This window comes from Sander vitreus, chromosome 6 (assembly GCF_031162955.1).
Source record: "Sander vitreus isolate 19-12246 chromosome 6, sanVit1, whole genome shotgun sequence".
Classification (NCBI taxonomy): Eukaryota; Metazoa; Chordata; class Actinopteri; order Perciformes; family Percidae; genus Sander; species Sander vitreus.
In genome coordinates, this window is record NC_135860.1 from 13,394,406 (window position 1) to 13,407,354 (window position 12,949).

At 39.0% G+C, this 12,949-nt stretch overlaps 2 protein-coding genes across 2 annotated transcripts; both read left to right on the forward strand.

The window, feature by feature from the left end:
- The first annotated feature begins 274 nt into the window (after window positions 1–274).
- tmc4 (transmembrane channel-like 4) lies at window positions 275–7,765 on the forward strand. Its single transcript, XM_078252783.1, has 16 exons — window positions 275–498; window positions 692–878; window positions 1,470–1,618; window positions 1,786–1,935; window positions 2,769–2,854; window positions 3,660–3,805; window positions 4,178–4,325; window positions 4,472–4,630; window positions 4,719–4,876; window positions 5,516–5,642; window positions 5,836–5,933; window positions 6,096–6,279; window positions 6,404–6,534; window positions 6,767–6,922; window positions 7,084–7,162; window positions 7,310–7,765. The coding sequence occupies exons 1-16, from the start codon at window positions 444–446 to the stop codon at window positions 7,400–7,402; spliced, it is 2,106 nt and encodes a 701-aa protein (XP_078108909.1). The 5' UTR covers window positions 275–443; the 3' UTR covers window positions 7,403–7,765.
- A 48-nt stretch (window positions 7,766–7,813) lies between these two features.
- On the forward strand, window positions 7,814–12,413 carry leng1 (leukocyte receptor cluster (LRC) member 1). Its single transcript, XM_078252784.1, has 4 exons — window positions 7,814–8,409; window positions 9,513–9,710; window positions 10,294–10,601; window positions 10,939–12,413. The coding sequence occupies exons 1-4, from the start codon at window positions 8,278–8,280 to the stop codon at window positions 11,156–11,158; spliced, it is 858 nt and encodes a 285-aa protein (XP_078108910.1). The 5' UTR covers window positions 7,814–8,277; the 3' UTR covers window positions 11,159–12,413.
- Window positions 12,414–12,949: the final 536 nt, after the last annotated feature.

Below are 12,949 nucleotides of genomic sequence, written 5' to 3' on the forward strand. Positions count from 1 at the left end.
ATTAATAATATATTAATATAATAATATTTATTTTATTTGCCAAGTACATTTACACATACAAGGAATGTATCCTCTGCATGTAACCCACCTAACTAATTCGATAACTCCAATAACTCCAAATAACTCCAGTTGTAACGCCAGTACCTATGTTAAGGGCGATGGCAGGAGTTACCTAGCAGTGCTAAGTGTAAATGAATGGTAACTGTCTCCTTGGAAATAATGGGTTAAGTCATACAAGGAAGTACCTGTTTGGTCATTTACAAAAGGAGTAAAGTCCGTGAGAGAAGACAACAAGGAAGGGTTCCTGGATAGGCAGCATTTCCTCATGACGAGCTGGTTCACCATTTGTTTAGTCCTGGATTTGCTGCTGGTACAGTAAAGTATTCGATGTGGTTACAGAGGAAATTCTTTAAAAGCTAGTTGTGTTAATCTGCATCTGAGAAATGGCTAGTGAACCATGGAGACAAGGCTCTAGAGAGGTGTATGACTATACTGAAGGTGTGTGTTTTCTGACCACATTTGCTTTTACACATTTGTTCATTTTAAACACAATATCTGTATTGACTGAATATCTAAATAGTGTCACTGCTTATATTAGAATCATCTTTTAATCTGACTAATTTGTGTTGACACATATTGCTTTGATCACTTTTCTCTGATGTTTTTCTCTCCTTCGCTCAACCACTCACAGGGAATGGTTACCCGGGTGACCAGCAGTCACTAAGATTACGACGGGTTTCATCTCGAGTGTCCAATCAGAATTACCCTCAGTTCGACTGGAACCCCCCCCCTGCAGAGAAGGATGAGGAGGGCAACCGTGGACAGCCCCAGGACCTCAGGGGCAGTCCTCTGCCCATGGCACTAAAAAGAGCTGTGAGGTATACCTACTGCTGAACGTTTGGTGGAGTATTTTTAAAACATTTTTTATTTAAAGGTCCCCTCCAATCATGTTTCACAACCTAAAAAACACTCTGCTTTGAAAGTGACTATAATAGATCTTTTTTATATAATAACAATATATCAAACTACAAAGTGAAAACAATGTGAAAGGGGTCGCTCGTAGTGATGAACCTACAAAGAAATATTTTAACAGTGAACATAGTGGAGCATTTAGCGACAGACAGACAGAGCTAAAAGACAAAAATATTGGACTTAAAATTTTCCAGGTGGACAGAAACATAATTCTAAATTAATGATAATGTCTCTGCTGGATGTGTAAATAAGAAACTGTTTGCTAACAATTTCCCATACATCAACTTAAAAGGTGACGATACGTCAGTTTGGTATTCACAGCTACCTCCAAGTGGCCAAAAATTAGTAATTGCCGATTTAAGTCAGTTCTTAGTGCACTGTATGTGTGCTAGAGGCTTTAAGTTCCCACATTTGTGTAAGTTGCATATCAGACCATAATTGGCAGCCAAAACTAGTCATTACTCCAGAGTCATGTAAGTCTTATGTGTCCATTACAGGCAGGTACAGCAAATGCAGGTGCCAGTGGTTTCCAGAAGGGAGTCCTGGAAATGGAAAAAGACCAAATCTCTGTGTAAACTCAAAGACAATGCCAGAGGATGTCTCTCCTTTTTCGCCCTGTGGAGCAAGTCTTTGCAAAAGATTGGAGGTAAACCTTTAACTGCTAATTATAAGACTACAGATTACGCATACTCTATACGTCATGCATAATACAGTCAAAGAAAAGTGTTAAGTGTTAAGTGTTAATTAATTTCACACATGGTTTGAATCCATTTTTTGCATTTTTAATGAAATCTTGGCCCTTTGGCTCCACAGGGAACTTCGGAGGTGGTGTCCAGTCTTACTTCCTGTTCCTGAGATTCTTGGTGGTGCTCAATTTTGTTTCCTTTTTACTGATTGCTGGATTCGTCCTCATCCCAAGCATTGTCTTCAGGTCTGTCGGGGACAGCCTTGTTAACAGCACTGGTAATGACTTGTTCAGGCTGCAGTGTGTTAGCTCACAACATTTCATTTTACTTACTCCACAGTGCCGTGGAGGTAGGTCTGGCAATGCGAGACAAACCTGAGGTTAACACATGGCAGTGGTACATAGGTTTTTATGTTTCTTCATTTCCCCTAATATTCGGCATTCTGAAGCTTGAGCACAATTATTTTTCATATACAGGAAGCCATCTCACAGTTTGATGCAATTGCAGTTTCCAGGCAACAGAGGCTCAGAGGCGCTCTAAATGTAGAGACAGCCGTAGTATTCTCCTTGGAAATAAAATGAAGTGACCGGTGCATGAGCAGAAGATATATTCACAAAACGATATCTAAATGAAAATGTAATGACCCGAGGTTCATCTGTAAGTTTGTGTAAAATATAGAAGATATAATGTTGAAACATTTTATCATGCACAGCCAAAAACATAAGCTTCTTTCCTACCTACTCTCTAAACCTTAAAGTAGTTTTATCATTTTTGCCCTCTGTCATTTTCTCTAGAGAATGTGTCATAATTTTTCATTTTATTCAATAAAACCATTTGATTTTTTAAGCTGTGTGAGGAAACTAGCTTTATCTAGATAACAGTATAGGGATTAATACCCTCTATCAAGTGAGCCACAGGCCTGCATTTAATCGCCACTGTAGCTTTCACTCTCCTTCTCTTTCTCTCTTACGTTATATGTTACTTGTAAAACATTTAAGACAACTACATGACCTTTATGTTCAGAGAGGTGCAGGGATACCTTTAGAAATATTGTAATCTATGAGAATGCATGCAAAGATCATGAAGCTTTCCCCTTGCTGTGTTTTCTAGGTCCAAAAGAATGCATGGATTATGACCCTAATCCTCAAGGCTTGGTGGTGTTCTATAATTACTTCCTTAACTTACTTTCGGGAACGGTAAGAAACTGCAGCATCGCATTGACCTTCACAGATATGAGATGTGCGTAACATAAAGCGAAACAGATGTTTTTCATTATTGGACATTATGATTCTTTACACCTTTGGCTTTTTAGTAGCCAGGATGAAATACCGAAGTCATGAGTCCTACATGTGGCTTTTTCAGATAATACTCTCAGTTATACTATTTTATCATTTCAATTCCTTTCAATTCTTACAAAGTGACTTAAGGTCTCATTTTTTTGCCAAGAGTTAGATGAGAAGATTGACACCCCTCTCATGATGAGAGTGGTATCAATCTTCTCATCTAACGGAACACAAAAAAGCAAAAAAGAGAATAATCCAAAATGTCAAACTACTGCTTTAAAACAAAGATGTGATGTGGAGTATATTATACATAATGCATATATAATCAAAATGTGGCATCTGTGACCATTTACTTACAACTACATACAATAGTTCTAAAGTTAAAAAGGCCATATACATGACAAAAAAGATCATGATGGAGCAGAGGCCTACATTTCAAAATAAAAGTTGATGATGTCAGTAAATGATCATTATCCTAGCAGGCTATTTACACACACAATTTTCAACAAAACTGAAAGTTACACATAGCGACAGGATGCAAAATCCTCCACATCCCCCAAAATACAGTGGACATGACCTCAGTGTCCTCAATAGTAGCACGTACAGCTCTGCTTCCACATACTAGTACTATATTCTCTGCTGATGAAATTAAATTTAAACCACATTCCATGAACATTTAGTCAACGTGCCAGGTGACTACCCTCTCCTCTTTGTTCAGGGTTTCATGGAGTATTCATACCTGTTTTATGGCTACTACAACAACACAACGGTGGAGGACAGGAACTTCTCCTACAACATCCCCCTGGCCTACCTCTTCACTGCCGTCTTCTACTTCGCCTTTTGTCTGATTTGTATCATAGCACGGTCAGTCCCAGAACAAACAGGTTCAATACTATTGTGTGTGTGTGTGTGTGTGTGTGTGTGTGTGTGTGTGTGTGTATATGTGTGTGCGTGCGTGTGTGTGTGTTAAAGAGAGAGGACATCCAAAATGCTACTCAGATTCTAAGTCAAACATTAAATAGGTTGGTTCAGTACCCATCTTCAAGAACAAGTGTAATTACCGTGTGTGTGTGTGTGTGTGTGTGTGTGGGTGTGTTCAGCTGTCTCAGTGAAGATTCAGATCAATAAGTTAAATAAAAGTGAAAAAAATAAATGACATTTAAAAGCCTGAGTCGGGAGTTCATTCAGCTTGACCAGCATTTGTATCCTCTTCTCTGATGGTCTGCTCATGCGCAGCATGGGGACTGCAGCTCAAGTTGTCGTGGTAACAGGAGGCAGCGCTGTGGGCAACTACAGCATGATAGTGTTCACCAGCTGGGACTACGGTTGCCTGGGAGACCGAGCTACCAAACTGAAGCAGAAGAACATCCACTACCGGCTACAGGTCAGAGGGGATCTGTCCCACTTAGCAGCATGGAGGACAGTTAGGAAAAAGAGAAATGTGATGTTCTCTCTGCAGCACAGCACAGTTTTACATAATCATTCCCTGCATGCTTTCATGCTGTCATCTCTTTTCTCTTTCTCTGTCAGGTTGATCTAGAGGAGGAGAGCATAAAGAAAAGGGCCGCTGCTCTGACTTTGTGTCAAAAAATTGTTTTATATGCTCTACGTGTTTCTATGTGTTTTGTTTCATTTGGGCTCATTATAGCAGCCTTCTATGGCATCTTCGTGGCCACCGACTTCAGTCAGGTAAATTATGTAAAAGGAGAGTGATGATGGTAATGTCCAGGGTCTGAAAGTCTTTGGTGACCTTTTTCCCCCCATATCTGACAAACAGAAAAGGAGTGGGGAGCAAGGGATCCTGGGTTTGATTTTTGAGTATCTACCTTCCATTGTCATCACCGCCGGAAACTTCCTGGTGCCGCTGCTGTGTGACCAGATCGCCCTAATAGAGCGATACGCCCCCAGCACTACTGTCATAGTGGCACTATTAAGGTTTGCACTGGTGTGTCTGTAAGAGTGATTATGTCAAAGCATTTGCATTCAGTTCATTTGTTTTTGAAAATGATAATAACATTTTTTTTTTTTGATTTTACAAAACTTGCTACAAAAAGGAAATGTGTGTCATCTAAACGCAGTGGTGGACGAAGTACTCAAAACCTTTACTTCAGCAAAAGTACAAATACAACAATGTAAAAGTACTCCATTGAAAGTAAAAGTCCATCATTCAAAATACCTCTTTGGGCCTCAAACTATTATTTAAATGAAACTATCTGAAAGGTTTAGAGGGACAACACCTTCTAGTGAAACTGCTAATGACTCATAGACATCTGAAACCTGTGACGAGGGGCTACATATTTTGTATTGTATTTTTTTTTTATAACTAGTAGCTGTAGCTGTCAGATAAATGTACTATAGTGTAGTGTACTCTGAAATGCAGTGCAGGTTATGTAGAAGCGTACTCCATAGTGTGTATACTGTAAACACTGCTTTACAACCTGCTGTTTAGTTGCTCTATAAAATTAATTTAAAGAGAATAACCTCTCATCTGTGATTAATCCCTAAAAATAAGAAACAAAGAATCAGTATCACAATTGTTTTGATAATGATTTGTCTTTTCTTCTTCCTTTATAGGGCAGTGTTCCTTCGTCTGGTGAGTCTGGGTGTTCTCCTCTTCACCCTGTGGAGTCAGATCACATGCGAGGGGGACACAAAGAAGAAAGATTGTACACTGTGCCAATACAACTATAAAGTCTACCCGGTATTTATACTTCTTATTTTTTAAAGATACCTCTTCTTCACGAACAGGATTAAAGGAGTCTCCAAGCTGTCAAAAAACAGCTTAAGAAAAAAGTAGAAAGGGATTGAGACAACAAATACAATACAATTCTGAATTATTTAAAAAAAAATATTGTAAGACAGGTTGATGTTTTCATGTTTGTCTCATCATGTAGTGCTGGGAAACACGTGTTGGACAGGAGATGTACAAGTTGACACTGTTTGACCTCCTCATCAACATTGTTGTGCTCGTCCTGGTGGAGTTTCCACGCAGGTACAAATCACTGTGTGAATTTGTTTATATTAAATAAGATGGAAATTGTGCAAATTAATACATCACATTAATATTTTGGTAAACAAATAATGTTGACAATGAGATATTTAGCAATGTGATTGTAATGTGTGTGTGTGTGTGTGTGTGTGTGTGTGTATGTAGGATGGTGGTGGACAACTGGTCCAGTAAGCTGGCTCAGTGGGTGGGTCGACAGGAGTTTGTGGTTCCCGCCAACGTGCTTGGACTTGTTTATGGTCAGACTGTGGTTTGGACAGGAGCTCTTTTTTGCCCTCTGCTGCCGCTCATCAATACCATCAAATTTGTCCTCCTCTTCTACTTCAAGAAGGTGAAGATGTTGCCAACATTTCACACAATGCCAGTTAGTTGGCCTAGTGAGGAAAAGGTTATTCACTTACACTCTGCTTTGGTTTTGTTCCCAACCCTATCTTCTTTGCCACTTTCCTCATCAGATCACACTCTTCTATAATTGTCGGCCAGCACTGAAGACATTTCGCTCCACCACCTCCACCTTCTTTTTCCTGGTGGTACTCCTGTTTGGCTGGGGTCTCGCTACAGTTGTCATGGTTTACAGTCTTGCTGAGTGAGTACTGATTGCTGCCTTCTCCCCCGTAACAATCACAACAGAAGTACTTTTAGTTTAGCACTGGCGGTGACAGGATAATTAGCTGTCACAGTGACAGCTAATTACCCTAAAATAGCAGTAAAAGTGGACATTGATGTGTTTACCCTGCAGGTCAGAAGGTAATTGTAAGAGGAGTGGCAGGATTAGGTTAAAAATGTTTTCTATGACAAGTGTTTCTCTTTCCACCCAGGATCCATCCTTCCATGGGTTGTGGTCCTTTCCGTTTCTTCCCCAGCATGTGGTCGATTGTTCCAACATCTTTCTACAACCTCTCTGAAATTACACAGGAGTTTCTCTTCTTCATTGGTTCCCAGGCATTCTCCATCCCTTTGTTTGTGCTATCTTGGTGAGTGAACTTGTGCTTTCTGCAGGATTATTATTCTGGTATATACACTACTATATACTTAAACCCAAATATAGAATGCAACCTATATTTTACCTCCATATTATATGGCCCTTCACTGTCCATTTTATGATGTATAATCACGGCTCCTTTCTCCCTGGCAGTGTGGTGATGTGCTATTTCATAACCTTAGCTTCTGTCTATGGGAAAAGTGTTGCCATGCTAAGAGCTCAGCTTAAACTGGTAAGTTGTTGCCATTTACCTGAATGGTGTAGTGTATAGCTAAGATTTACATGGTCTTGAATTTTCACAATATATAGGTTGGCCTATGTGATTTCTTAATACTCTGCATTCAGTTTACTAATGCAAGTGTGGATCTTTGCCTTACAGGAGGGACGGGACAAACAGTTCTTGGTGAAGCAGATTGAGGAGCTGAGTCGACAACATCAGCTACTAAAACATACTGCAGGAGCACATGACTGAACAGCATAGGGACCATGTTGAGGTTTTATGACCTTCTAAACATGAAACAACATGATGGGGCATTTGAAAGGACTGTATGCACCCAATATGTATAAAGTCAGTGCCATATAATGCTGGCTGGGGATGATGTGGCTCTTGCAATATCAGACCGAGATCAGTTTTCTAGGAAAATGTAAATTTCTTCATTATTAACCTAGCCTACCTAAGTTAGCGGTATATCATTAAATTACATAAAGCCTGGTATAAATGATGCAAAGAGTGTCTTTATTATACATGCAGTTTCACCATTTCTATGTTTTCCTGCAAACATATATTATGTCTTTTTTTTCTTTCCTTTTACATAATAAAATGAGGTGAATTATAGCTCCCTCTCGTGTCGAAATGTTGGTATTGCAAAAATGTGTAATGCTTACTTCCTGTGTTGTGTCTACTTGTTCCTGTGGGCTACTGCAGCCAACAAGAGCAACTCTCTTCCAAGCAAGTTAGTGGCAGCGTTTTTGTCCTGTTTGTTAATGTTAACCTGTTGAAATGATGAGTGTATTGTGAGGTAGCGAGTTAAGTGTTATCGCAGTTGTGTCGTTGACGTTCATTTTTATTTGGAAATTAGCACGCGTTGGCTAACATTAGCAAAAAGGGAAGCCAACTGACATTAACGACAACACCAAAGTGGTGGCATTTCTCTTTTTTCTAACTTCATATTTGGCCAATTTTCGGCCCTACTTTTTTTCCACACTTCGTCTTGCTACAAACGTTACGGTTTTATAAACAAATTGAGTGTTTGGTCGTGCTTATTCCCACTTCAGTCGACGCTAGCCAGCTTAGCTAGCTAGCTAGCTGACTGGTAACGTAAAGTATCAACAGTCACCAAGGCAACAATGAACATCCTTCCAAAGAAGAGCTGGCATGTCCGCAACAAAGACAACGTCGCTCGCGTGCGGAGGGACGAGGCCCAAGCAGCAGAGGAGGAGCGCGAGGCCAAGCGTCGCGTGGAGCGTGCCGAGCAAGAGGTGACCACGGTGTTGTCATGTTTTTTTTCCCATGATGATGATGCTAGACGCTACAGTGGCCGCTGAGATTGATGATGAGTAGTAGGTATTTACTGTGCAGACCTACAGTGTCTCATTCTGAGCTGTCCAAAGGTCTGAGTCCACCTCCAAACGTTCTCCAAACGACAAGCCCTTTCAAACTTCAAACAAAAAAGTCCGCCTCAACGTGACCGCCTCAAATAGCTTGTTTTGTCCGGCCAACAGTCATAAACTCAATAATAATCAACTCAATATCATATCGGCTATAGCAAAGAAAAGCTGCAAATCCTCACTTTAAGAAGCTTCTTGACTAATCATTGTAGGTCTTAATTCCCACTCAGGATTAGCAGCCATGTTTTAATAGTTGAATGAGAAAGCAAACACAGGAAGATGCTGCATCGCCAACTCTTCTCCAACATTACATGATTCATTCTCCCACTCCCCCATTCCTCTACACAGCCATCATCAAAACAAAAAACACCTGAACACACTAACAAACTATTTATTTATTTCCTTTAATTTGTTACCTATGTATTTCTATTTCATACTAACATTTCTAAACACGGTACATTGTGTGAGTTTTAAGTGTATGCTAGATTGTATTTAGCAGTTCAACTGGATGAAGAGATAACAATGTATAGTTGTGTTTGTGGACTCAGACTTTTGGACCTGACTGTGTGTACATTTAGAAGAGTTTGATGAAAAAAATGTCCTTACTTTAATATTTGTTTCTTTTCTTCTATGCAACCATTGGTGATATTTATATAAAGTTTGCTTTTAGAAATCAGAATTAAACTTTTAGTGAACTTAGTCTTCAAGTCATCTTTAATTTCCGAATGTATCATCCTAATATTACTTTACAGACTTGCTCTTGTGCTGCAGTGTTTGTATAGTATCTTTGTAAGGTTACAACAAACATGAAAGGCTTCATTGTGGAAGCTTTAGTTATAGTAAATCAGTAACAAGACTGAAGCAGAAGGAGACTTATCCCAGCCCATGGAATACATATGATGTGATGCATTATAAAGAAGCCTTTATTGTTCTTAAAATATTTAGTTTGGAATAAAGACTCTTCCTCTACACAGGCTCGTACAGAGTATCTGAGAGGGAAAGCCAGAGCTGCTCTCCCTTCAGCAGGAGAAAGGAAGCATGAAGATGATGATGATGATGAAGGACGGAGTGGAGGAAGTGGAGTTCTGGAGCATCTTAATCTTTTTCCCCTGGAGGAGTCCTCAGAGAAGAAGGGGAATGAGGAGTATCTCAAAGACAAGAAAGATGAAAAGGTAACAGTGCGACACGTCTCAATCACAAAGATGTTTAATTAGAAAAATAGGCGGAACTTATGTATTAATAAGGTGACGTAAATAAGTAAACCTTGAAAAGTTACATTCAATTTTGACCATATCTTATCACAAGATCCACTCACTTGGGTTTTCAAGAGCTTTCAGCCTTATCTTGTCTTGTTGTTGTCATGTGTCCGTACAACCTTAGTAATTCAGTCACGTCAAGATATTTAAAATCAGTGGAAGCAGTTTGTTTCTTGTTGTGGTCAAAAAGAAAAGCATTATATATTCTGGATGCAGCCCAGCCACATTATGCATACAAGCAGTGTAAACTGATGGAGCGTGAGTGGGGGGAAAACGAATGCAGACAGAGAGTTAGATAAATAAAACCACAGGAGACACAAAACTGCTATTTCAGGGCAACATGTTAAAATATAAGGTAATCAAATCTCAGACAAATAGATTAGTCAAAGGAAAAGTGAATCATTTTACTAATTTTGCCATGCTCTACATTTGGCAACTTCTGGCCCTGCTGTCACCACACAGCACATTTTAATTACTGTTTTCCTTGTTTATTTTCTAGGAGAAGCAGGAACGAGCCATCGGCTTGCTGGTGTCTCTTGGACCCCAACCCGGATCTGAGGTCACTCCGTGGTACATGAAAACTGGCAAAGAAGAAGAAGATAAGAAAGAAAAAGAAGAGAGGAAAGAAAAAGAAAAGAGGAAGGGATTAAGTGAAGAGGAAAAAGAGAAGAGAGATCGCAGATTGAAAGATAGTTTAGACCCATTGAAAGATATGAAGAAAGCACTGGCTGTAAAGGACAGAAAATACCACAACAGCAAAAAAAAGGAAAAAAGAGACAAAGGGGAAAAGAGGGTCAGTGGCGAGAGGTAAGTAAGTCAATTTGTCTGGTTACTTATAATATGATATTGACTAATAGTAAATATTGAAGCATCTGATGTGCCCATTTAATTTAGTAGATTAAAGTTAGATGACAAGATTGATACCACTCTCACTCTACGCTGAATATGTAGCTGAAACTAGTAGACATTGAGCTTAATTTAGCATAAAGACTGGAAACAAGAGGAAACAGCTAGCCTGGCTCTGTCCAGGGAGGAAGTTCTTTTTCCCCAAGGTATTGGGGGTGTTATTGCCATCAGATGAATAAAATATGATGATGATGTGAATATCCTAATGGAGAGATATAAAAAAATCTGTCTTTTCCAGCTCCATAGAAAGGTTACGTGCTGAGCGCTTACAGAGGGAGGCTGAAGAAAGGAGAAGAACTAAGGCCCTGCTTGACCAGAGGAACGGCAAAGGGAAGGAGCCAGGGAAGGAGACACATGAGAGGGAAATGCCGTACAACAACGCATACTTCCCAGAGCTTGCTCGAAAGCGCCAAAGGCGGGATCGAGACAGCTGGAGAGATGAAATATTAAAATCATGAACTATCTTTATTGGTCGTTTGAGGAGTGTGGTCTGTGATGGATGGTTAGTGGACAATTATAGTAACTATTGTGTTTCTAAACAAAGCAAATGTAAAAAGTCCAGAGGAACATATTTAGAGCCACATTAAGAACACACTTACAGTAACTTGATCACATTACTGTCAGTAAGTTAATGAAGGGGCAGCTTGTAGGCCACTTTTTTATTTGTTTGTGTTTACGCAGAGGTCAGGTTCAGTTACAGTTACCTTCATCCCCTGCAGCATTTCGCTCATGATCCCGTCACCAGGGCAGATGGTTGCCGTCACAGGGGGCTTGAAGCTCAGGCTCTCTGTAAAGAAAACACGCAGTGAACAACTATTAGAATCGTTGCTGAAATTTAAAGAGATTGTAAAAAGATAGAAAATCTGCACACACTGAATGAACAAGTCTTTCAGTAAAGAAATTACACTGGAGAGTAGAGCTGAAACAACTATTTAATTAATGAATTGGTTGACAGATCATTTCACACATTTGTCAAGCTAAATTGCCAAACATTCTCTGTTTCCAGCTTTTCTTTGTCCTGTATTTAAGCTGAATTTCTTTGGGTTTTGGACTGTTGGTCAGATAAAACAATTTGATAATGTCCCCTTGAGCTCAAGGCAATCATAATTTGCATTTTTCACAGTTTTTTGACATTGTATAAACTGTAAATATTAATTGAGAACATATTCCGATTAATCAATAATGAAAATACTTGCTATTTTATTTGCAGCTCTAGGTGAGATCATAAAGTGTATGCCTGCTGTAAAAAAAAGTCCCCACATTATTATTTCATAACACTGTTCCCATCTATGTAAATTGAACATTATTACTTTTTATTTTTAAAAGCCATATCAACTTTTTCACAGAAGGGTTGGGACATTTTGACTGGTCACAGTAGGAAAAGCACAAGTGTAAATAATGCTATTAACGATGACTGAATTCCATTTAGCTGCTTCAGTTTCAGGGTCCTGGTATTGTGCATACTGGCTCACTGTCGTGACTTACTGGGACACTTGAATAGAACAAAGCCACTATGACAAGTCAAAAAGTCTGCTGTTGAATAAGACATATTGCATCATATACCAACATCAATGAGCAACACAAAAGATTGGCATTAACTTGCTTTTTTCATCTCTGTAAATTATTTTGCAAATGTTGTGAAAACACACTCCGCCTGATATAAATACTACTTTCATGAGTGATATATATAAAAATATTGTTGGTTTAACTTTAGTTTGTGGTGCTGATTAATTGTATTGGGTTACACTACACTCCTATATTTTGACCTGCAGTCTCTAAAATGGCCATGAGGTTGAATCAACACTTTCAACAAAAACTGAACATAACTTCTATGAAGGTATGATTTATTGCAAGGATGTTGTATTAGACTGCATTAGTTTCTGTTAGGTACCTAATAAACTAGCAACTGACTAAATTACCCATGATTTATACACATCTTAATTTTTTTTCTTACTTTTTTGCTGCATGTGTTCATCACCGTTCACACCACAACACATGAAATACATTTCAATGCCCACAGAGAGTGTTTTATATAAAGTGAAGAAGGCTTGCGCGTCAACACATTAGTCTCTTTTTTTTAAATTATTATTTAATAGGCTTATCACATCGCATCCCCAAAGTCCTCATATGAATACTGAAGTGATATTTTAAAAGACTATAAATTCAGTATGAGATTAATATAAACACAGTAGGCCTACTGAGCACCACATGCACACCATTAACTCCCTCTGGGAATATTATCACATATT